This window comes from Salvelinus sp. IW2-2015, linkage group LG18, assembly GCF_002910315.2.
Source record: "Salvelinus sp. IW2-2015 linkage group LG18, ASM291031v2, whole genome shotgun sequence".
Lineage (NCBI taxonomy): Eukaryota > Metazoa > Chordata > Actinopteri > Salmoniformes > Salmonidae > Salvelinus > Salvelinus sp. IW2-2015.
In genome coordinates this window covers 50,722,042-50,745,295 of record NC_036858.1, presented here as the reverse complement: position 1 = coordinate 50,745,295, position 23,254 = coordinate 50,722,042, and the positions used below count along the sequence as shown (strand labels likewise).

General features: G+C 42.6%; 1 protein-coding gene across 1 annotated transcript in view; it reads right to left on the bottom strand.

The window, feature by feature from the left end:
• Positions 1-23,254, bottom strand: part of loxl4 (lysyl oxidase-like 4) — a 64,227-nt gene that overhangs the window by 26,694 nt on the left and 14,279 nt on the right. The window contains 2 exon segments of the mRNA XM_024008701.2: positions 256-469; positions 748-786. Of these exon segments, the coding sequence (XP_023864469.1) occupies positions 256-469; positions 748-786 (253 nt within the window).

The following is a 23,254-nucleotide window of genomic DNA, read 5'->3' as shown; positions in this document are numbered from 1 at the left end:
GAGAGAGACAGCGAGAGACCGGAAGACAGAGAAAGAGAGAGAGAGACACAGAGAGACAGAGAGACAGAAAGACAGAGAGAGACAGAGAGTGTCAGCATCATGTATGACTAGACTGTATTATTGTCTAAGAATGTTTTTTGTATCTTATGTTTGTGCAGAACACAGGAAAAGTGTCTAGGACTTGGCTCTTAGCACAGTGATGCATGATGTGTGTGTGTGTCTATGTTTTTATGTGTGCGTGTACCTGTCTCTTACCACAATTGGGTGGGGTACCTGGGGTCTTCCAGATGACATACGTGCAAACTGCGGTCCCGGTACACACCTCGCCACCGCATGTCTCCCACTCTTACAGGGGGTGGGGCTATGTGGAATGGACAGCTGAGCGTGACACTCTGATAGGCTGGTCTCTGACCCCAGGCAGTGAACCTTCTCTACCCAGAAACCCTTTTTACGAGCCATGAGGCTCAGCCTAGGAATTGGGAGAGAAGAGGTCATAAATGTCATATAGCGCTTTATAACACATAACCTGTGCATAGCTAACGTCTGTCATGTCAGTTCCATGAAGGAGAGGAACAAGACAAGAACTGTCCAGTAACACTTCATTTAAACACTCTACATAATGCATTATAAGCACATTTAAAACTCACAAGGCATTATAATACAAAATGATAATACAAAATGATCAACATCTGGAGAAAAAAATGATTTGTAGTTAGTTGAGATGTTCAAACGTTGACTAGGTCTTACCTTGTGGATGGATCAGCAACCTTGGTGTCCCAGATTTTCCTGTGAAGAAACAGGAACATTAAGAAAGGATGTTAGTATCTCTTCTGTTTACTAGTTGAGGTTTCATGAAACACATGTTATTCCTGTGAGGTGAGATGACTAAATCTTGCCTACAGAATCAGCGTTTGTAGAAGACAACTGTGTCATGTGTTTGGCAGTGGTGTAAAGTACTTAGGTAAAAATACTTTAAAGTACTACTTAATTCGTTTTTTGGGGTATCTGTACTTTACTTTACTATTTATATTTTTGACAACTTTTACTTTCACTCCACTACATTCCTAAAGAAAATAATGTACTTTTTACTCCTTACATTTTCTGTGACACCCAAAAGTACTAGTTCCATGTTGAATGCTAAGCCAGACAGGAAACTGGTCTAATTCACCCACTTATCAAGAGAACATCCCCGGTCATCCCTACTACTCTCTGATCTGGCAGACTCACTAAACACAAATGCTTCGTTTGTAAAGGATGTCCGAGTGTTGAAGTGCGCCCCTGGCTATCCGTACATTTTTTAAAAATCAAGAAAACCGTGCTTTGAAATGAGTTATACTTTTACTTTTGATACTTAAGTATATTTTAGTGATTACATTTACTTTTGGTACTTAAGTACATTAAAAACCAAATACTTTAAAACTTTTTCTGAAGTAGTATTTTACTGGGCGACATTCACTTTTACTTGAGTCATTTTCTTTTAAAGTATCTTTACTTTACTAAAGTATGACTATTGGGTACTTTTTCCACCACTGGTGCTTGGTTAATGCCACACAGAATGATACCCACACACTGTAGATATCTGGTGTTTGGATAATATGATCCATGCCACACAAAATGATACCCCCACACACACACAGTTTATTAGTCATATCGGTGGGCATGTGTTGTTGATGAACACAGATGGGTGAAGCATTCCCTACACCTCACAAACTGGCCTAACATTTGGTTAATATGGTCCATGCCACACAGAATTACAGCCAAACACATTGTCAAAAACAAAAGCCACCTTGGTGGGCATGTGCTGTTTGTGTACATGGACACAGACAGTACCAGTTATGTCCGAGAAGCATCTGTACCTGACATACTGGCCGTACGGATGTCAAGAAGTATAAATACACTTACATTGACAAATATGTCAGCCTACAGAAAGGCCCATCTGTGTTGTGAAACAGTAAATCTTTGTGTGTGCGTGCATGTGTGTGCGTAGGTGGTATTTTGGTGACCATGAGTGGCATAGTTAGAATAAGAACAAACTCATTTTCCCCTGTTCTCTCTGACCACCACGTCCTGGCTCTCGCTGCTTTACTTTGGGGTGTAGATATTTGCATCAGGAATGTCTAGTTTAGGTCTGTGTGTATGTTTAGAATGAGTGGTCAGAGTGTAGGCCTATGTACCACATACAGCAGTATGTTAAGTACTGTCAGCTAAGCCAGGCTTCAAGGGAAAAACAATGATCTCTGTTGCCAACGTGAGGGTATAGGTCTGCTCAAACAACTGGTTTGTATTCATTAGGCAACAACTCTAAGGAAACAGACTGACAGGGATGGACTACCTGTTTTCGTTTTCCATTTAAAAAGTTGCTAGACTCTTAGAAAAAAGGTGCTATCTAGAACCTAAAACGTTTTTTTGGCTGGCCCCATAGGAGAACAATCTTTCCACATAGGGTTCTACATGGAACCCAACATGGTTCTACCTGGAACCAAAAAGGTTCTACCTGGGACCAAATAGGTTCGCCTATGGGGACAGCCAAAGAACCCTTTTGGAACCCTTTTTTCGAACAGTATACGTTTGGCCATAATGAATATGACCCTGGTGTGGTGTTGCTGGGGTGTTGGTAACATGACAAAATAAGAACTCTTAAATCACTCTTACTTGGCATCTTACAAGAACATTGCTGGTACAACAACATTTGTAAATAACTGGATCACTAGGAATGGATTCAAGAATAAACACAGGGCATTTTGAAACAACTCTTTAACCTAACCAACCATGCATAGGCTATATACAAAAATGTTGAAACAAAACCCCCAAACGCACACAAACACTCAGTGTTGGCACACTTTAACCAAAAGAACCGGTCAGGCCGTCCTAGAAACGAAATAAATGAAAGACCCGAATGAACTTTGATTCATAAAACATTTAGGCCAGAGTCCATTCCTGGCACTCCATCACAGGCATAGCCAAGACTTGCCCAAAAGRAATCCCCTGTTGATTCTCTCTCTCTCTCAACACACACACGGTCGATCAGCATCAAAGCAGCAGGAGTGCACGCAACAGGAGTGCCAAACAGGAGTTGAGATAGACCACACACACACCTCAGTCAGTTGCACTTAGGGAAACAAATACATCTACAAATAACACAGGATATTTGGATTTCCATCATGAAACTAAAAAACATTTCTGCCTTTCTAGTCACATGCTACAAACAAGGATGTTGGAATCAAGAGATTCAAATTGTTATTAAGTAAGTGGTTCTTCAGCCATTTGTTTGTTTACTTTAGTCAACTTTTTGGTCCAAGTATTGATTGAACTAAAAAAAGCTTAGTTTTCCAAACTTAGCTCCAACTTGAGAACAGTGCTTTTAACATAAAATGTTTTCAACTAACATATTTGACACACATGATTATATTGTGCATGCTTATTTATACAGTAATTCATATTCAATATGTATTCACCTGGGATTTAAACTCACAACCTCTTGGTTCATGGCATTCTAATCTTCCTGCTATGCCAACATGTCTGTGTCAATGACTGATTTTACCTGTGTTGTTGCACTTCAAAGCAAATAACTATGTTATTTATCATAGTGATTAAGGAGTAACATTTAAACAGAGTAATATACCCCATCAACATCAGACAACTATACAGAAAAGCCAAAAATTGCTGAAATAAGTAACTCAAATAATGATGGGAGAGTAGTCAGATTAAATGATAATTGACACAGACATGGAGATGTATCAGGAAGATCTGAATGCCATGAACATAGAGGTTGTAAGTTCAAATCCCAGGTGAGGACATGTTGAAAAATAATTACTGTACAAATGAGCATTCACAATGTAATCATATATGTGAAATATGTAAGTTGAAAACGTTGTTTTTTTAAGTGCTGTGTGTAACTAGTTTCACAGCCTTTTTTTGTTGGTAAAATGCCGAAATAACAATTTCTAGTTGAATAAACATATGAGACAAGTTGACAGAATTTTTGGAGCTAAGTTTGGGCCAACTGATTTCTCTTAGTTCAGGTAACACTTCGACTGAAAAGTTGAGTAAACAAAAAAAAAGGCTGTGGAACCAATTACTTAATAAAAAGAGTTGAAACAGCCAGTTCTCTGTCAGTAGTTCACTCGGTATAACATACTATTGGGAGTCAACAACCAATCATATTCACCTGAAGAAAACTGACATCACGCCCAATGGGCCAATAGATAACGAGCCTACCCTCGGAAGCCCCGCCTCCGTGGCTATAATACCAGGGCTCATATTCATTTTCATAAATTCTTCGCTCTTCAGCTTGCCTGAAAATAGAAAGTCACATAAACTTTTCAAGCACACGATGAGTACGAGATTCTGCTCCAACTTAGGTGTCTGTTAGTGGGGAGAGACAAGTCGTCACCCAAGATTAGGGTTCCCCAACTGGCGGCACGTGGGTTGTTTTATTTGGCCCCCAAAGTTTTCTGAGCAAAAAAATAGTATTTATTGGTATAGAGTACATTTTTTTGTTGTTGGACATAAAAGACTATAAAAACACCAGGAAATCAGCTACAAGTGATTTTAATTTAAGACATTTGTTCCCAAGTATTCCTACGCATAACACAGATACACGTGATCATATATAAATTTAAGGAAGGTTTGAAATTATTATTTTAGTCAAACATTATATCTGTTTGGGCTTCTAGCGATCAATTTTCAGTCTACAAATTCTTTGTAATTATGTTCCGGCCCCCCGACCATCTGCTCAAGCAACAAATCGCCCCGTGGCTGAATCTAGTTGATGATACCTGTCCTAGAAGTTGCGAGATTTGGGTCTTGGTATTGTTTTTTTTATTTTGTAGAAGCTGACTACTTTCTGCTCTGCTTGTGTAGCCAGTGCTCCTTGCTTGAGTAAGATGGCCAGCGGGAAGAAAGAGTAAGTTACAAAAAGGCTAGAAGTCAGGACAGAGCAGCAGCGCTGGTTGGAGTTGATAGGGGTGTTATCCCAGCCAATTGAGGCTCATTCCAGTTTCTCATTCCAGTTTCTCTGGCAGTGTCCAGAAGGGTTGAAATACTATCCCTGGTTGGCTCTGGAGGGTTTTCAGAGTGTGAATCAGATGACATCAGTCTGGGGCAGCCTAAAGCCCTGGCTTTGGATTCGGCAGGGGAGAGTGAACCATTGGTGGTTAATTGGTGGCTAACTAGCTACCAGCTATCAGCTATCAGTCGGCTAACCTTTAGCTCGGAAAGCTCTCCCCAGTTCGTACAACGCGTTTCAAACCAGAGCATACCGAACCTATTTTTCTCTCCATATCCCCGGATTCCTACCGCAAACTCTGAACCCATTCATCTGGATCATGGCAGCTAGCTAACCGSAACCCGGGTTGACTACTCCTGGCTAACSTTTCCGTCCCGGAGCAAGCACCAACTAGCCTGGAGCTAGCCCATGCTAGACCCATCTCCCGGCTAGGGCTCCTGGGCTACTCCTGAAGCACACTCCTCGGCTATAATATCCGGACCCCTTCTACTGCCGATACGGGGCACGGAACCCCACCGATCCTTCACGACTGGAATACCGACATAATCTGCCCGAGGATCCCAACAGGCCCCTCAGGCGCGACGTCCCCTGAAGGCCCATTCTGCTAACCGCGGCCTGCTAGCTATCTATAGCATATTGGACTGTTAGCCGTTCCATCGGCCAGTTTCTTGGACCACTATACCCATTTTGCCAATTGGACTTGGACCCCTCTGCTACTTGGAACCCTACTAATTCCACGACTGGTCTATCGACGTCACCGCACGAGGAGGCAAAAACAGACTTTTCCCCCATCGCGACGTCCCTCTAAGGCCCTTATGCTAGCTGGCTAGCCCCGGCCTGCTAACTGCTAGCTTGCTAGCACCGGCCTGCTAACTGTCTGAATCGCCGTGTCCCCAGTCAGCCCAACCACTCACTGGACCCCTATGATCACTCGGCTACGCATGCCTCTCCCTAATATCAATATGCCTTGTCCATTACTGTCCTGGGTAGTGATTACTGTCTTATTTCACTGTAGAGCCTCTAACCCTGCTCAATATGCCTTAACCAACCATTTATTTCCACCTCCCACATATGCGGTGACATCACCTGGTTTAAGCGTCTCTAGAGATATATCTCTCTCTTCATTACTCAATGCCTAGGTTTACCTCCAATGTACTCTCTTCCTACCATACCTTTGTCTGTACATTGTGCCTTGAATCTATGCTATCGTGCCCAGAAACCTGCTCCCTTTACTCTCTGTTCCGAACGTGCTTTACTCTCTGTTCCGAAGACGGCCAGTTCTTATAGCCTTTAGCCGCACCCTTATCCTACTTCTCCTCTGTTCCTCTGGTGATGTAGAGGTTAATCCAGGACCTGAGGTGCCTAGCTCCACTCCTACTCCCCAGGTGCTCTCATTTGTTGACTTCTGTAACCGTAGAAGCCTTGGGTTCATGCATGTTAACATTAGAAGCCTACTCCCTAAGTTTGCTTTATTCAGTGCTTTAGCACATTCTGCCAACCCGGATGTCTTAGCCGTGTCTGAATCCTGGCTTAGGAAAACCACCAAAAACCCTGAAATTTCCATCCCTAACTATAACATTTTCCGCCAAGATAGAACTGCCAAAGGGGGCGGTGTTGCAATCTACTGCAGAGATAGCCTGCAGAGTTCTATCTTACTATCCAGGTCTGTACCAAAACAATTCGAGCTTCTACTTCAAAAAATTCCCCTTTCCAGAAATATGTCTCTCACCGTTGCCGCTTGCAATAGACCACCCTCTGCCCCCAGCTGTGCCCTGGAAACCAAATGTGAATTGATTGCTCCCAATCTATCTTCTGAGCTCGTCCTGCTAGGTGACCTAAACTGGGACATGCTTAACACCCCGGCCATCCTACAATCTAAGCTTGATGCCCTCAATCTCACACAAATTATTAATGAACCTACCAGGTACAACCCCAAATCCGTAAACACGGGCACCCTCATAGATATCATCCTAACTAACTTGCCCTCCAAATACACCTCTGCTGTTTCCAAACCAAGATCTCAGCGATCACTGCCTCATTGCCTGCATCCGTATTGGATCTGCGGTCAAACGACCACCCCTCATCACTGTCAAATGCTCCCTAAAACACTTCTGCGAACAGGCCTTTCTAATTGACCTGGCCGGGGTATCCAGGAATGACATTGACTTCATCCCGTCAGTAGAGGATGCCTGGTTATTCTTTAAAAGTGCCTTCCTCACCATCTTAAATAAGCATGCTCCATTCAAAAAAAAATGAAATAGGAATAGATATAGCCCTTGGTTCATTCCAGACCTGTCTGCCCTTGATCAGCACAAAAACATCCTGTGGCGTTCTGCATTAGCATCGAATATGCAACTTATTAGGGAAGTTAGGAACCAATATACACAGGCAGTTAGGAAAGCTAAGGCTAGCTTTTTCAAACAGAAATTTGCATCCTGTAGTACAAACTCAAGAAACTTCTGGGACACTGTAAAGTCCATGGAGAATAAGAGCACCTCCTCCCAGCTGCCCACTGCACTGAGGCTAGGAAACACTGTCACTACCGATGAATCCACAATAATTGAGAATTTCAATAAGCATTTTTCTACGGCTGGCCATGCTTTCCACCTGGCTACCCCTACCCCGGTCAACAGCCCTGCGCTCCCTATAGCAACTCGCCCAAACCTCCCCCACTTCTCCTTCACTCAAATCCAGATAGCTGATGTTCTGAAAGAGCTGCAAAATCTGGACCCCTACAAATCAGCCGGGCTAGACAATCTGGACCCTCTCTTTCTAAAATGATCTGCCGAAATTGTTGCAAATCCTATTACTAGCCTGTTCAACCTCTCTTTCGTATCGTCTGAGATTCCCATAGATTGGAAAGCTGCCGCGATCATCCCCCTCTTCAAAGGGGGAGACAATCTAGACTCAAACTGCTACAGACCTATACATATTCTACTCTGCCTTTCTAAGGTCTTTGATAGCCAAGTTAACTAACAGATTACCAACCATTTCGAATCTCACCGTACTTTTTCCGCTATGCAATCTGGTTTCAGAGCTGGTCATGGGTGCACCTCAGCCACGCTCAAAGTCCTAAATGATATCATAACCGCCATCGATAAGAGACATTACTGTGCAGCCGTCTTCATCGACCTGGCTAAGGCTTTTGACTCTGTCAATCACAACATTCTTATTGGCAGACTCAACAGCCTTGGTTTCTCAAATGATTGCCTCGCCTGGTTCACTTCTCCGATAGAGTTCAGTATGTCAAATCGGAGGGCCTGTTGTCCGGACCTCTGGCAGTCTCTATGGGGGTGCCACAGGGTTCAATTCTTGGGCCGACTCTTTACTCTGTATACATCAATGATGTCGCTCTCGCTGCTATTGATTCTTTGATCCACCTCTACGCAGACGACACCATTCTGTATACTTCTGGCCCTTCGTTGTACACTGTGTTAACAAACCTCCAGATGAGCTTCAATGCCATACACCTCTCCTTCTGTGGCCTCAAACTGCTCTTAAATGCAAGTAAAACTAAATGCATGCTCTTCAACCGATCGCTGCCAGCACCTGCCCGCCCGTCCAGCATCACTACTCTGGACAGTTCTGACTTAGATAATGTGGACAACTACAAATACCTAGGTGTCTGGTTAGACTGTAAACTCTCCTTCCAGACTCACATTAAACATCTCCAATCCAAAATTAAATCTAGAATCGGCTTCCTATTTCGCAACAAAGCATCCTTCACTCATGCTGCCAAACATACCCTTGTAAAACTGACCATCCTACCGATCCTCGAATTCGGCGACGTCATTTACAAAATAGCCTCCAACACTCTACTCAACAAATTGGATGCAGTCTATCACAGTCTATCATCCGTTTTGTCACCAAAGCCCCATATACTACCCACCACTGCGACCTGTATGATCTCGTTGGCTGGCCCTCACTTCATACTCGTCGCCAAACCCACTGGCTCCAGGTCATCTACAAGTCTCTGCTAGGTAAAGCCCCGCCTTATCTCAGCTCACTGGTCACTCACTCAGCACCCACCCATAGCACGCGCTCCAGCAGGTACATCTCACTGGTCACCCCCAAAGCCAATTCCTCCTTTGGCCGCCTCTCCTTCCAGTTCTCTGCTGCCAATGACTGGAACGAACTGCAAAAATCTCTGAAGCTGGAGACTCTTACCTCCCTCACTAGCTTTAAGCACCAGCTGTCAGAGCAGCTCACAGATCACTGCACCTGTACATAGCTCATCTGTAAATAGCCCATCCAATCTACCTTATCCCCATACTGTATTTATCTTGCTCCTTTGCACCCAAGTATCTCAACTTGCACATTCATCTTCTGCACATCCTACCATTTCAGTGTTTAATTACTTTGCCACCATTGCCTATGTATTGCCTTATCTCTCTTATCCTACCTAATTTGCACATGCTGTATATAGACTTTTCTACTGTATCATTGATTGTATGTTTGTTTGTTCCATGTGTAACTCTTTGTTGTTGTATGTGTCGAACTGCTTTGCTTTATCTTGGCCAGGTCGCAGTTGTAAATGACAACTTTTTCTCAACTAGCCTACCTGGTTAAATAAAGATGAAATATATATATTTTTTAAATTAGCCTTTGATGGAGCTGTGTCGTAGGGCGGCAGCCCACCTGGGGGTGGATTGGCTGTCTTCTCCCCCACAGTGGAGTTCCTCCAGGTTTGGGGGAAGGTATTTACACGTGATGGGAAACTGAGGCTCTCTGAGGGCTTCAGCGCTTTCACCAAATTGCGAAGAAAAACGGTTCATTACTCGGAGCGTCATTATCTGTTCACAATGCACATTAGTGACATCTGCTGGTCGGCAATAAATAGCAGCATTTGATTAGATTTAAATTTTAGTCATTTAGCAGACACTCTTAATCAGAGCGACTTACACTTAGTACATTCATTTTAAGATAGCTAGGTGGGACAACAACATACCATATTCATAGTAAGTACATTGCGCAAAATGGTAGGCAGCATCATTTGGATATGTGTGCAACAAAAGTTGAACATTCACCTTCTGCTACCCTTTCTGTCAAGACGTCTACGCATACAGTTTAATAACAGCCATGATTCGAACCAGGTACTGCAGTGACACCTCTTGCACTGAGATGCAGTGTCTTAGACGACTGTGCCACTCGGGAGCGTTTGCCTCCCCGCATAGATAAATAGATAGATAAATCCAACTTATGCACCACACAGAACACACTGCAACTGCCTCAGCAACGGAATGATGCAAGGCAAATGCTCCCTAGTGGCACAGTGGTCTAAGACACTACAAGAGGAGTCACTGCAGTACCTGGTTCAAATCCAGGCTACATCTGGCTGTGATTGGGAGTCCCATAGGGTGGCACATAATTGGCCATCATTGTAAATAAGAATTTGTTCTTAACTGACTTGCCTAGTTAAATAAAATAAAACCACAGTGTTCCATTGGAAATTAATTTGTCTCAAAATGCAGTGTGATTGAGGTGTTAAAACCAGTTGAGCTGACAGGCATTTTGCACTGCTTTGCTATGGCTTTAGTCATCAATATTTTGTAGCAGTGTTCCCTCCCAGAAAGCTATGACCTTTGGCTTTCACCTTTAATTGTTTATTTATGTCTGAGAAAAAAAGACTTTTCAACCCATAAGATCTCGTACACAATAAAATCGTAATAAAACATCCAAATACTGTATGATAGTCAAATAAAATACAATTGTGAATGAATAAGTATTTTCATACTTCATAATATGTCCATATATAGTTATAATCTGTTAGCAAAAATATTTCACCTTCTTTATTACTATACGAAACATACAGTATCATTAGTCACATTAGTGACAGTCAAAATCTGTTACATTTGTGAATGTCTAAATCAACATTTGGCTCATTTAAACAGTGTTCATCCCTATAGGCAATGGGAGAAGGGCTGAGTAAAGGTCTTGATATTGTCATTCTGAGCATATGCAATGTGTCTGCCTCTGATGTAAAACAAATGTTTGACTTCCACGCAAAATTACTTCTTTACATATTTTAGGTTTAAGGAAGTGTGTAGGTCACATTCTATATCGTAGAGCTATGAAAGTGATGTATTTAGATCCGCCTGCTCAATACAAATTCAGTAATTGCTTTGCCATGTATGTGCCGTGGAGCAGTTGAGCTGGATAAATGTTTTTCTAAGGACCACGCCTCTGATGTAAAGTTGCAGTGATGTGATATAAATCGATGTAATGATGCAGCCAACCACCAGAGGGTGGCAAATATACGTTTATTCGACAGAGGACGTTTACATGGTCCTCGGAAGGTCTGGATTGTTGTCTTCTGACCTAGAAACTGTGGGAAATCATTTAAAATAAGTAATCTAAAGATATATATTTTTAAAAGTCTGTCTGATTTCAAGGACTGTCAGCTTAAGAGGCAGACAGAAGCTTGTACTATACTAAATAAAGCATTATTTGAACAACCGTGCAGAAAGTGTGGCTTCACATAGAACATTTTCAAATAGTATGTTTTCAACAGGATTTGACCTCATAACCTCATGTCCCTAAAAGTTCCATAGTTCCCTACTCTACCTGCTAAGCTACCGGAGTGGTGAAAAACATTGTACAAAATCCTAACTATATTTGTAAGTAAGGTGTCCAGTATTTATTTATTTTTTACATGTTGTCTTATTTCACCTTTAATAAACTAGGCAAGTCAGTTAAGAAATAAATATTATTTACAATGACGGCCTACCAAAAAGGCAAAAGGCCTCCTGCCGGTGCGGGTGCTGGGATTAATAAATTAAGTACAAATATAGGACAAAACACACATCACGACAACAGAGACAACACAACACTACATAAAGAGAGACCTAAGACTACAACATAGCATGGCAGCAACACATGACAACACAGCATGGTAGCAACACAACATGACAACAACATGGTAGCAACACAACACGGTAGCAGCACAAAACATGGTACAAATATTATTGGGCACAAACAACAGCACAAATGGCAAGAAGGCAGAGAGAACAATACATCACGCAAAGCAGCCACAACTGTCAGTAAGAGTGCATGATTGAGTCTTTGAATGAAGAGACTGAGATATAATTGTCCAGTTTGAGTGTTTGTTACAGCTCGTTCCAGTTGCTAGCTGCAGCGAACTGAAAAGACGAGCGACCCAGGGATGTGTGTGCTTTGGGGACCTTTAACAGAATGTGACTGGCAGAACAGGTGTTGTATGTGGAGGATGAGGGCTGCAGTAGATATCTCAGATAAGGGGGAGTGTGGCCTAAGAGGGTTTTATAAATAGGCATCAACCAGTGGGTCTTGCGACGTGTATACAGAGATGACCAGTTTACAGAAGAGTATAGAGTGCAGTGATGTGTCCTATAAGGAGCATTGGTAAAGCACATGGTAAAGGTAAAGCACATCTAGCCGCTCAAGAGCACCCTTACCTGCCGATCTATAAATTACGTCTCCATAATCTAGCATGGGTAGGATGGTCATCTGAATCAGGGTTAGTTTGGCAGCTGGGGTGAAAGAGGAGCAATTACAATAGAGGAAGCCAAGTCTCGATTTAACTTTAGCCTGCAGCTTTGATATGTGCAGTAGAGGTTGGTGTTTGAAAGTAGCTTAGAATCAAAGAAAGCACCGGAACCACAGCGAAATCAGTGGAATCTAGCATTTTCCAACACACGTTTAGAAAAAGCACACAATCAAATGATTCTTTGGATGTCATTGATGATGTAATTCAGATAAAATGTTACACGCATCGGCACGCTGCTTCAAAGTTAGCTGCTTAGCGATTTTGACACATGCCTCGGAGCTCCGGTATCAAACGTAACATCACTAGTATTTATCTCCTGTCCCTGCAGTGGTGAAGAATCACTAACCCCCATTTAAAGATTTTACAGATAAGCTAAAGGCAACCTGAGATTCCCTCATTCAGCCAGGCTGGTGCTACCAGACAAAATCATGAATATAGAGGGTATGGAGGAGGCAGTCCTCTTAAGCACACCGCCGAGTTACTCCAGAGGCTAACAAGGGGGTAAATCCAAGCACGGTGCTTTCGAATAAACTGTGCCGGTTCTCTGGCAAATCAGATGGACAAAGTGTACCAGGCTGAGGATGTGGCAGCTCGTTCATTGAATGTGGTCACAATGCTGCTGATGTATGATACTGATTTGTTGCAGGAGCTGAATAAGACCATGGAGGCAGGGAAGCCGGTTTCAGAGCTTCTCAACGAAATCCGAGGCTACGGCTGATTTTGTGCTGCATCTGTCCCGCTGTACTATCCTGTCTGTGGGGAAAGTATGAAGGCGACGGTGGTGGCTCAGTGGGGCCCTACTCCCCAAGTATTTACTGTGACAATAGGGCTCACAAGTGGCTCGGGTCAATAGGGGCAAGTTACTGGATGCTGAAGTCCCCAAACCTAGTCTGGGTTGGGTATCTGAACGGTGGTACCACAAAATTTTGTTCAGGGGTATCGAAAGTGTGGTATCATACAGGTGTGGGCATAATAAACACAGTTCCTTTCCCACATTCAGACGCACGGTTGTCAAGAGTGGTGGATATGAAAACAAACAAGTCCTCAGGGTGGTGCTCTGCCCCTTCAGGAGATAATGTATAGGAGACTGGCAGCGTGCATGCGCAATTTCATCATGGGTGATGAGGAAGGTAACGAGAGGGTACGGTCTGTAGTTCGATGTGCGCCCTCCTTTTCGTGGCATCATTGCATCAATGGTCCCCGAATTCCTAGCTCCTGTCTTGAGAGAGGAGATTTCCTCTCTCCTTCAAAAGCAGGCTATTTGGGTGGTCCTCGTGTCAGAAGTATAGAGCGGTTGGTACAGCCGGTACTTCTTAGTTCCCAAAAGCAATGGAACGTTGCGTTCCATCATGGACTTTCATGTTTTAAATGAGCACATTCAAGGTTTGCAAGTTCAAAATGCTCACACTTCGTCGGTTATTGCAGTCGGTGCGTCCCAGCGGGTTCACGTCCATTGATCTGAAGGATGCGTATTTTCACCCCACAGAAAGTTGAGGTTTCATTTCGAGGTTGTGGCCTATGAGTTTCTGGTCCTGCCTTTCAGGCTCTCTCTATCTCCCCACACTGTTTCTATGGTGGTGGAGGCAGCTTTGACACTGGTGCGGTGCTAGCTGATCAGAGTATTGGCATATCTGGATGCTTGGCTGGTCCAGAGTTGCGGGAACAGGTGGAACTCCACCATGACACACTGGTTTCTCATATTCAGTCTCAGCTGTTCATAGTGAATCATCAGAAAAGCCGTTTGACTCCAGCTCAGAAAATTCAGTTTCTGGGTCTCATTTTGGTCCTGAATCATGCAATTTTGTCCCAGCAGAGGAGAGTCGCATTCTGTCACTGTCTGGCATGGTTTCAGTTGGGGCACTCTGTGCCTTTTTGCTTGTGCCTGTGGGTATTGTGTCTGATGGCCTCTATGATAGCTGTGGTGCCTCTGGGGCTTCTGTTGATGTGTCTGTTTCAGCACTGGGTGATTGCTATGCGGCTTGATGAATCTTGTCACTGCCATCGGTTGCTCAAGTTATCCCCGTCGTGCCTAAGGGTGTTGACTCCTTGGTGGGACCGGAGACTGCTGTTGTAGGGGATTCTCATGGGCTGGGTAGGGTCCCGCAGGGTGATCACTACAGACGCATCCTTACTGGAAGCGCTGTGTGTGGGCAGTGCAAAGTGTACTGCATATCAATTAGCTAGAGCTACAGACTGTTTTGTTAGCGCTGAAACATTTCCTTCTGATGTTGGCGGGACAGATTGTGTTGCTAATGTTCGACAACATTAACAAGCATCCGCTTATTCGGCGGGGACCCGTGAAGGGTTCCATGTCGTCGGGATCTATTGTCCCAGGTGCATGGAATTGTTTGGCACCCACAAGCACATATATGTAATCTGTGGTTTTGGACCCTGAATTGTTGGATTTGACGGCTTGGGGTTTGAGTGTTTGTGTCACGTTAAAGGAGTTTTTCCTTTTCAGAGTTCTTTGGTGGACATTTTGATGTTCTTTCAAGAGGTTTTTGTGAAGGGCCTTTATTTTTTCACATTGAAGGTTTATATGGCAGCCAATCTCGGCGTGTCATGTAGGGATTGACGGCTCTACCCCGGGGTGTCATCATCTGGTGGTGCGGTTCCTAAAAGGTGTACGTCGGCTCAGACCAGTGTCAAAGCATATGGCACCAACCTGAGACCTGGCTTTGGTCCTGGACGCTCTGTGTGAGCCTCCGTTTGAACCATTGGAGTCTGAGGACCTGAAGGTCCTTTCCTACAAGACTGCCCTGCTCATAGCCTTGGATCTCCACACTCTATCAGTACACATTCCTGTTAGGAGTTTGCGCCTGGTGACTACAAAGTGATGTTACAGTACGTCCTAATGCAGCTTTTGCTCCCAATGTTATGCCTATGTCTTACAGGTCCCTGGCTATGTCTTACAGGTCCCCTCCTCCGTTTGCTTGAAGTGAACAATGGAGGTTGCATGGCCTGTGTCCGGTGCGCACTTTACGCACGTATATGGATAGGACCAAGAATATCCACGTTCGTGACCAGCTTTTTGTCTGTTTCACTAATCCAGCTTGGGGTAGGGCACTTCCTAAGGGAACGGCATATGACATATTTTGGCCCCGCACTGTCAGGGGATTTGGGCTCGCAAAAGAGCTGTACCGAATTGAGGAAATTAATGTGATCCCTGGTATTATAGCCAGGAAGGCGGGGATTCTGAGGGCGGGCTCAGCATCCATTGGCCCGTTGGGCGTGACTTTTCTTCAGGTAAATATGATTGGTCGTTGACTCCCCATAGCATGCTATACCTCCTTTCCTCCTTCAGGAAACAGTAGTTATATTCATAACTGTATGATTTTTTTTGACAGTGCATTGTCATAGCCCTGATATTTTAAAGCAGCTAGAGTAAAGTCATGCTATGGTAAAGTGCTCACCAACTACATGATAAAAATACTTGTTTCAATACGATGAAAGTTGTCTATTAGCCATGTAGGAGGGACTGAAATAAACATGTTTATTTAAACGTCTGTTAAGTTTAATATTATAATAGGCTACATATGTATGGGTTTCAAATAGCGCTTTCAAGTACCCAAATACACTGTCATCTAATGCTAGCATTAGCATGTTTTGACGTAAAAACAATGGATGTAAACTGACACCAGGCATGCTTATATTTAGCATACATAAATCAGCATCAAAATAACTTAGTCAGTTAGTTGTGATCCCTTAAAAGTTATATTTTTTGTCCTTAGTCACAATCTTTTTTTTTACCTTCAGACACTTGTGACAAACATAGCTAGCTTGTCATGAAACTTAAAGCATCAATGGTTGAACTATCCCTTTAAGGCAGTGGTGTCAAACTCATTCCATGGAAGGCCTAGTGTCCGCAGGGTTTTCCTTTTAATTAAGACCTAGACAACCAGGTGAGGGGAGTTCTTTACTAATTAGTGGCCTTAGTTCATCAGTCAAGTACAAGGGAGGAGTGAAAACCCGGAGACACTCAGCCCTCCGTGGAATGAGTTTGACACGTGCTTTAAATTAAGGCCACAAAAGTTGAATTAAATGTGTGAGTAATGTTCAGGCAGACATATACTGTAGCAGTAAGGTCATAATAAAGGGCTTGTTGTTGATTGAAACAGACACACGCTGCGAATTGAACACTTATTCTTAAATTACACACATAAAATAACTTGGACAGGTCTTCCATGTGTCTCCGTTGTTACACGTTCGTAACCCAGATAATCGACACACATATTCATAGGCACGCCCGCACACCACAACACACACACACACACACAAACACACACACACACACACACACACACCACACCACACACACACACACACACACACACCACACACACACACACACACCACACACACACCACACACAGCACACACACACACACCCCCCCCTCCCCGGGGAAGAGATTGTCTGTGACATAAGTGTGACCCCACCACACAACAATCAAACCAACTGTTTTCTCTCACCAGAAAACCACACTGACAATGAGTAAATTGAGCACTGAGGAAAGAAAAACACGTTTCGACCCTATACTAGACTCTACATTTGATTCAATTATGGTATATTTCATTGAACTTTGGTTGAACTTGACCTAAGTTCACTTAAATTCAACCTAACTTTAAAGTGGCTTTAGGACATTAAAAAGCACTACATAAAACCCATGTATAATTACTACTATTCTAACTTTATTCATGCAACTTCTTTTGTCTTTGTAGGTATTTATGGTGAGCTCTCTCTACAGTACACAAACGATTGCACAAATCCCTCTTTCTCTGTAATGATTGCACAGATGTTAGCCAGCTAACTAGTGTGTATATTATGAACACTTGTATGAACACACATTATGAACAGGTCGAATCAGGTTGAGAAAACAGATTTACTGTTCCTAGACTACACCTCTGACTCAGTAATGGTGTGTGTTTAAATGTGTTTAACCTCTCAAGAGCCCCAGTCTGCCTGAATAATCAGTGTGTTCGAGGCCTCCACCCCTCATTTACCAACCCACAGGGAGAGGGAGAGCAAGAGAGAGAGAGAGGCTAACGATAGGGGGACCTACCCCTGTTGCTAAATTGCTAAATGGCAACAGTCACCCTGCTGTTTCTGTTTTCAGCACCGTCACACTCCCTTACTTTCCTGACTGCCTTACTGCTTTGCTACTTTCTCTCTCTCTCTCTCCCTCTCTCTCTCGCTCTCTCTCTCTCTCTTTCTCTCTCTCACTTCATCCCTCTCTCTTTATCTCTCTCTCTCTCCTCGTACTCCTAGGAAGCTGTACATTATCTCCCTCCCTTACCATACAGTGCCAAAAGAAGGAGTACTGTTTGAACCCTGAATATTAACAACAACCACTTTAACCACCAAAGGCTTTGTCAGGGTAGTGGTTGTTGGGAACCACCGATCTAAGCACAGTTTTCAGATGCGAAGGTGAAGTTACAGAGTTGCATAGTCTTTGTCCTCCTATCATATCAGGATAAACTTTTCCCATGGAATCAGAGATGATAGCCTATGAGCTCCTCCTTGGCTAGGATGATATCTTACACAACGAATGCAGTATGACATATCCATCAAAACAAAAAGCTATTTAAGTTACAACTTGGGCTGAGCACCAGGGTTCATCGCTTCTCCACAACCACATAAAGCACAGCCGCAATACATAGGCCTACATAAATGAAAAGACGTCCATATAAATTAGAGACAAGCTCACTTAGGATCACTCAGATTGCTTAGATCTGAGACACAACCCAGACTGAATCGGACACACAGAATGTCACCCTAAGGAAAATAATACCCCCCATCTTAGGGAGAGCTGGGCTGAAGTGCAATTAAACAAAATGGTGGTTGTAGGTCCTCAAATCTCCAGGGTGACAGAGAGAAACAGACGTTGCTGACACAGCGGGCCAAAGTAGGGCCCAAACTATAATTGGATAGCCTCAGTGGCTCAGTACCTGCCCTACACACTCTTCTTTACTCACACATTTACGATGCACGCATGCAAACATACTTACATAGACACACAAATGATGCACACATACATACTGTGCATACACAAACACACACACACACACACACACACACAAAGGATGCATGTATATACGCACACATACACTAACACACACACACATACTGTATATCAACGGACACACACACAAAGGATGCATGTATATACACTATACACACACATACACAAACACACACACACACACATATATCAACGGACACACACACAGCTATAATTGGGACGTTTTTTCTCTGGCGGCAGGCCAGGCAGAAATCCTGAAGAGCCTTACTCCTGCCCAACCTATAATTACAACATCTTCAGAGTCTCATCCAGACCAGTACAGACGGACAGAAGCCAGGACGGGACAGGAGCCAGGAGGGGACAGGAGCCATATGCTCTGGTCTGGTCTGGGCTTTCTAAGAATGGACCAGAGACTGTCTGGTATATATGTCATGCCAGTCCATACTGGGCTCTACTCGGTCAGGCCTACATTAAAGGTACAGTCTATAACTTTCATTTCGAGTTAAATAAGTGCTATTTTTATTTAGCTTCTTGGACAACAGTGTTTGAAGAAAGAAAATAATGAAAGTTGCAGACTGCACTTTTAAGCCATTTCAGTCAACCAACCATCAGTCACTCAATCACACAATCTTAGGATGTGGGATATTGGGCTATTCATAAAAAACTGTTATGTCTTACAATTATCAACCAACCAGGACTAAAACACTAATAGAATCCATGAGAAAAAAACTATAAAAGAGCAAAACTGGCCTTAATAACTATACAGACTTTAAACATGTATAACTGTAATGAGGTGAAAACGATCTGGCCATTCTAGGTCATATCAGAGTAATGTGATGACAGGTCTAAAGCTTTCATCAGCTGGACCAGAAGGCATACAAACACTTGGGTACTGTTCAGTAGGCACGAAATGAAAGAAAATGCTTTGAAACAGATGAAGTTTTGCCAATGAGAATGTCCCTTTTTGTTGTCAGTTTCCAGAAGTTTTCTCCCATTTGTCCCTTGTGAACACAACATCAGGTCAACCCTAGGACACAAAGACAGAACTGAATCAAAACAGAAAGCCACCAAATGCCATCAAAAATGCCATTTAATTTAGTAAACTAAGTATGCAACAGAGGACTACTGATGGAAAAACAAACCGATGGTTTGAATTTTGAAAAGACAATGGCCGTGTCCGAATACCCGTACAAGTAGGCATTTTTGGTATGCGAAATAAAATGTTTTATAGTAGACTGTGACATTTCGAAAAATGTGCATGCTTTAAATGCCAGGTTGTCATACTCTCTTTGACTTTTCATGCAGTAGATTCAAAGATTATCTATTATATTGATAAGATAGCCGAGTGAGCACTCTAACAATGGAAATACATGTCCTCAATGATTGAAGGCAGGCGAGATCAGGTGGGACTATTATAGCCAATGAGAGGGCAGATACACAGGCATAGCTAACTCGTTTTTCTAAAAGTTGCCGGAATGCCATGTGCATCCACTTGTATCAGTACTTATATCATTTGTAACACTTTAAACCTTACGGAACTTACATTTGATCAACTAAGCCTCACATAATTCGACGCTCTCTCATAGACCTCCATACAAAAAAGGGCTTATCTCACGCTGACAGATTTTGGGCGGAGTAAATCCTCTTGCTTCATCTCTTCCTCTCTGGTAGAATTCACTGCACACTATTGAGGAAGAGAGTCATCTTTTCAGATCCACCTGTGTTTGACAACAACTGTTGTCAGCTCATAATGAGATAAGGGGACACACTGTACCTTAATGAATGAATGGCGGGAAACAACACAATTAAGCATTAGATGACGCATTCTCACTATGGGTGAGTCTAGTATGTTAATATTTGTTGCTAACTGCATACATTTTAACTAAACCGTATGTTCTAAATAGTATGTAGTAGCCTATGATACACAGAATGCAGTTTTATTAAGTAATAGGCAAGACAGATTTCAGACAAGGCCATTGGACTAGCATGCACTTGTCAAAACCGGACAAAGAAATGCTCCTGAATATATCCACCTCTCTTAGTCTTTTTCTTCTTTATTCCTTACTTTCTCTTTCTTTTCTTGATAGCCTTGGTGTTTCTGTTCCCTTGACCTCAGAGGTTATAAAACAAGATGCCAACAGAAGTCAGCTGCCTGTGAAGGCTTCAGGCCAAGTCCTTCAGGCTACACCAATCTTGTCCTCTTCACTCACCACTCCCTCTCCCCCTTCCTCCCTCTCCTTGATGAGTAGTCAGACACAACTCCATTCAAGGAATACTGTGAAAGCTATAACTACCCCATCTATCCTCTTCTCTATCTTTCATCTGCTGTTCTGTTTATGCAGAAATGAAGAAATGCATTTCACTGTACTTGTGCACCTGACAATCCGTGGTGTGAAGTACTTAAGTAAAAATACACTGAACACAAATATAAACGCAACATGTAAAGTGTTGGTCCCATGTTTCATGAGCTGAAATAAAAGACCCCAGAAATGTTCCATAAGCACAAAAACCTTATTTCTTTCAAATTTTGTGCACACATTTGTTTACATCACTGTTAGTGAGCATTTCTAATTTTCCAAGATAATCCATTCTCCTGACAGGTGTGGCATATCAAGAAGCTGACTAATTAGCATGATCATTACACAGGTGCACCTTCTGCTGGGGATAATAAAAATACACTCTAGAATGTGCAGTTGTCACACAACACAATGCCACAGATGTCTCAAGTTTCGAGGGAACATGCAATTGGCATGCTGACTACAAGAATGTCGACCAAAGCTGTTACTAGAGAATTTAATGTTAATTTCTTTAGCATAAGCCGCCGCCAACATCGTTTTAGAGAATGTGGCAGTACGTCCAACCGGCCTCACAACCGCAGACCACGTGTATGGTGTCGTGTGGGCGAGCAGTATCTGTGACCAACAAATACATATCTGTATTCCCAGTCATGTGAAATCTATAGATGAGGTACTATTGAATTTATTTCAATTAACTGATTTCCTCATATGATCTGTAACTCAGTAAAATCAATGAAAATGTTGCATGTTGCATTTATATTTTTGTTCAGTATACTTTAATGTACTACTTAAGTAGTTTTTTTTGTATCTGTACTTCACAATTTATATTTTTGATAACTTTTACTTCAGTACATTCCAAAATAAATAATGTACTTTTTATCTATACATTTTCCCTGACACCTATAAGTATTCTTTATATTTTGAATGCTAAGCAGGACAGGAAAATTGTCTAATTCACCTACTTCTCAAGAGAACATCCCTGGTCACCCCTACTGCGTCTGATCTGACAGACTCACTAAACGCACATGCTTCGTTTGTAAATGATGTCTGAGTGCTGGAGTGTGCCACTGGTTATCCGTAAATTTAAAAAACGAGAAAATGGTGCCACCTGGTTTGCTTAATATAAGGAATTTGAAGCCAGGAGGGGACAGTAGCCATATGCTCTGGTCTGGTATGGTCTTTCTTTCGATACTTAAGTATATTTGAGCAATTACATTTACTTTGGATACTTAAGTATATTTAGAACAAAATACTTTTAGACTTTTACTCAAGTAGTATTTTACTGGGTGACTTTCACACTTTTCTATTAAGGTGTCTTTAATTTTACTCAAGTATGACATTTGGGTACTTTTTCCACCACTGGTGACAAAAAAAACATGAAACTTTAGTGTGGTATCCAGGCCTGATGCAGTGTTGACCTGGCTGACAACACCTACAGTCCCCACACAGCTGACATTCTCAAGACCATTCAGTCATAATTGCCTATAGGGGTGAAGGAGTGAGTGAGTCATTGAGCAGCATGGAGTATTCGAGAGAAGTAACACGCACTGCTGTTCTGGGGTTGTGAGTGGAGCTCTGCAATTCAGAAGCCGGATAGGAGGGAAAAGGGAGCCAGTCCAGGCGCATGTAGCCAGCGCTTAAAAAAAGCTCATACCAATCACTGTGCCTCCTCATATTTATCCTGTAATTTGTATTTATTATATATATAAATAACTAGCTACCAAGAACCTCTTTCAGGCTATCAATCAAGTTAGAGTAGCTAGCTTGTCTAACTATATTAGCTGGCAGGCCTGCTGGCAAGGTTGGTAGACTTTGAAAAATCTAGCAACTACTAAATGTACTGAATAAGACTCACATACCTTCAATCTTTTACCCAGATTTTAGCAGAGATACAGAGAAGCATATTTACTTTATTTTAAAAAATTACCGCCAGTCATGAAGATAAAGACCAGACAAGGGGAGTGCTTAGATATGCATAAACATTCCCCAACCATCCATACTTTATGCCCCCTCAGATTTTTGGGGTGCTTGACACCCCTGGTGTGCTTCCATACTATTGTAGCCTATACTGTGTAAGAGTATTAACGGCACTTCCTAGATTGGGTAGGGAGCGGCAACAAAATAATTCCCTCTGTCAGAGCTCTCGCTCCGATCTTGTGGTGGTGTCTTTGTGTCTCCCCCTCTAGTCGGCCACCATCCCAGCCGCAGTTGATCTGGAGTGCACTGTGTCCTGTGTGGGCAAGCTTCCATTTCGGTGTGTTGGTGGGGGGGATTTTCTCACGAGGTATTTTTGGAATGAATTTTGTGCACATTCTAATATATTTTTTTTAATTTAATTTTATATATATATATATATATATATATATATATATATATATATATATATATATATATATATACAGTG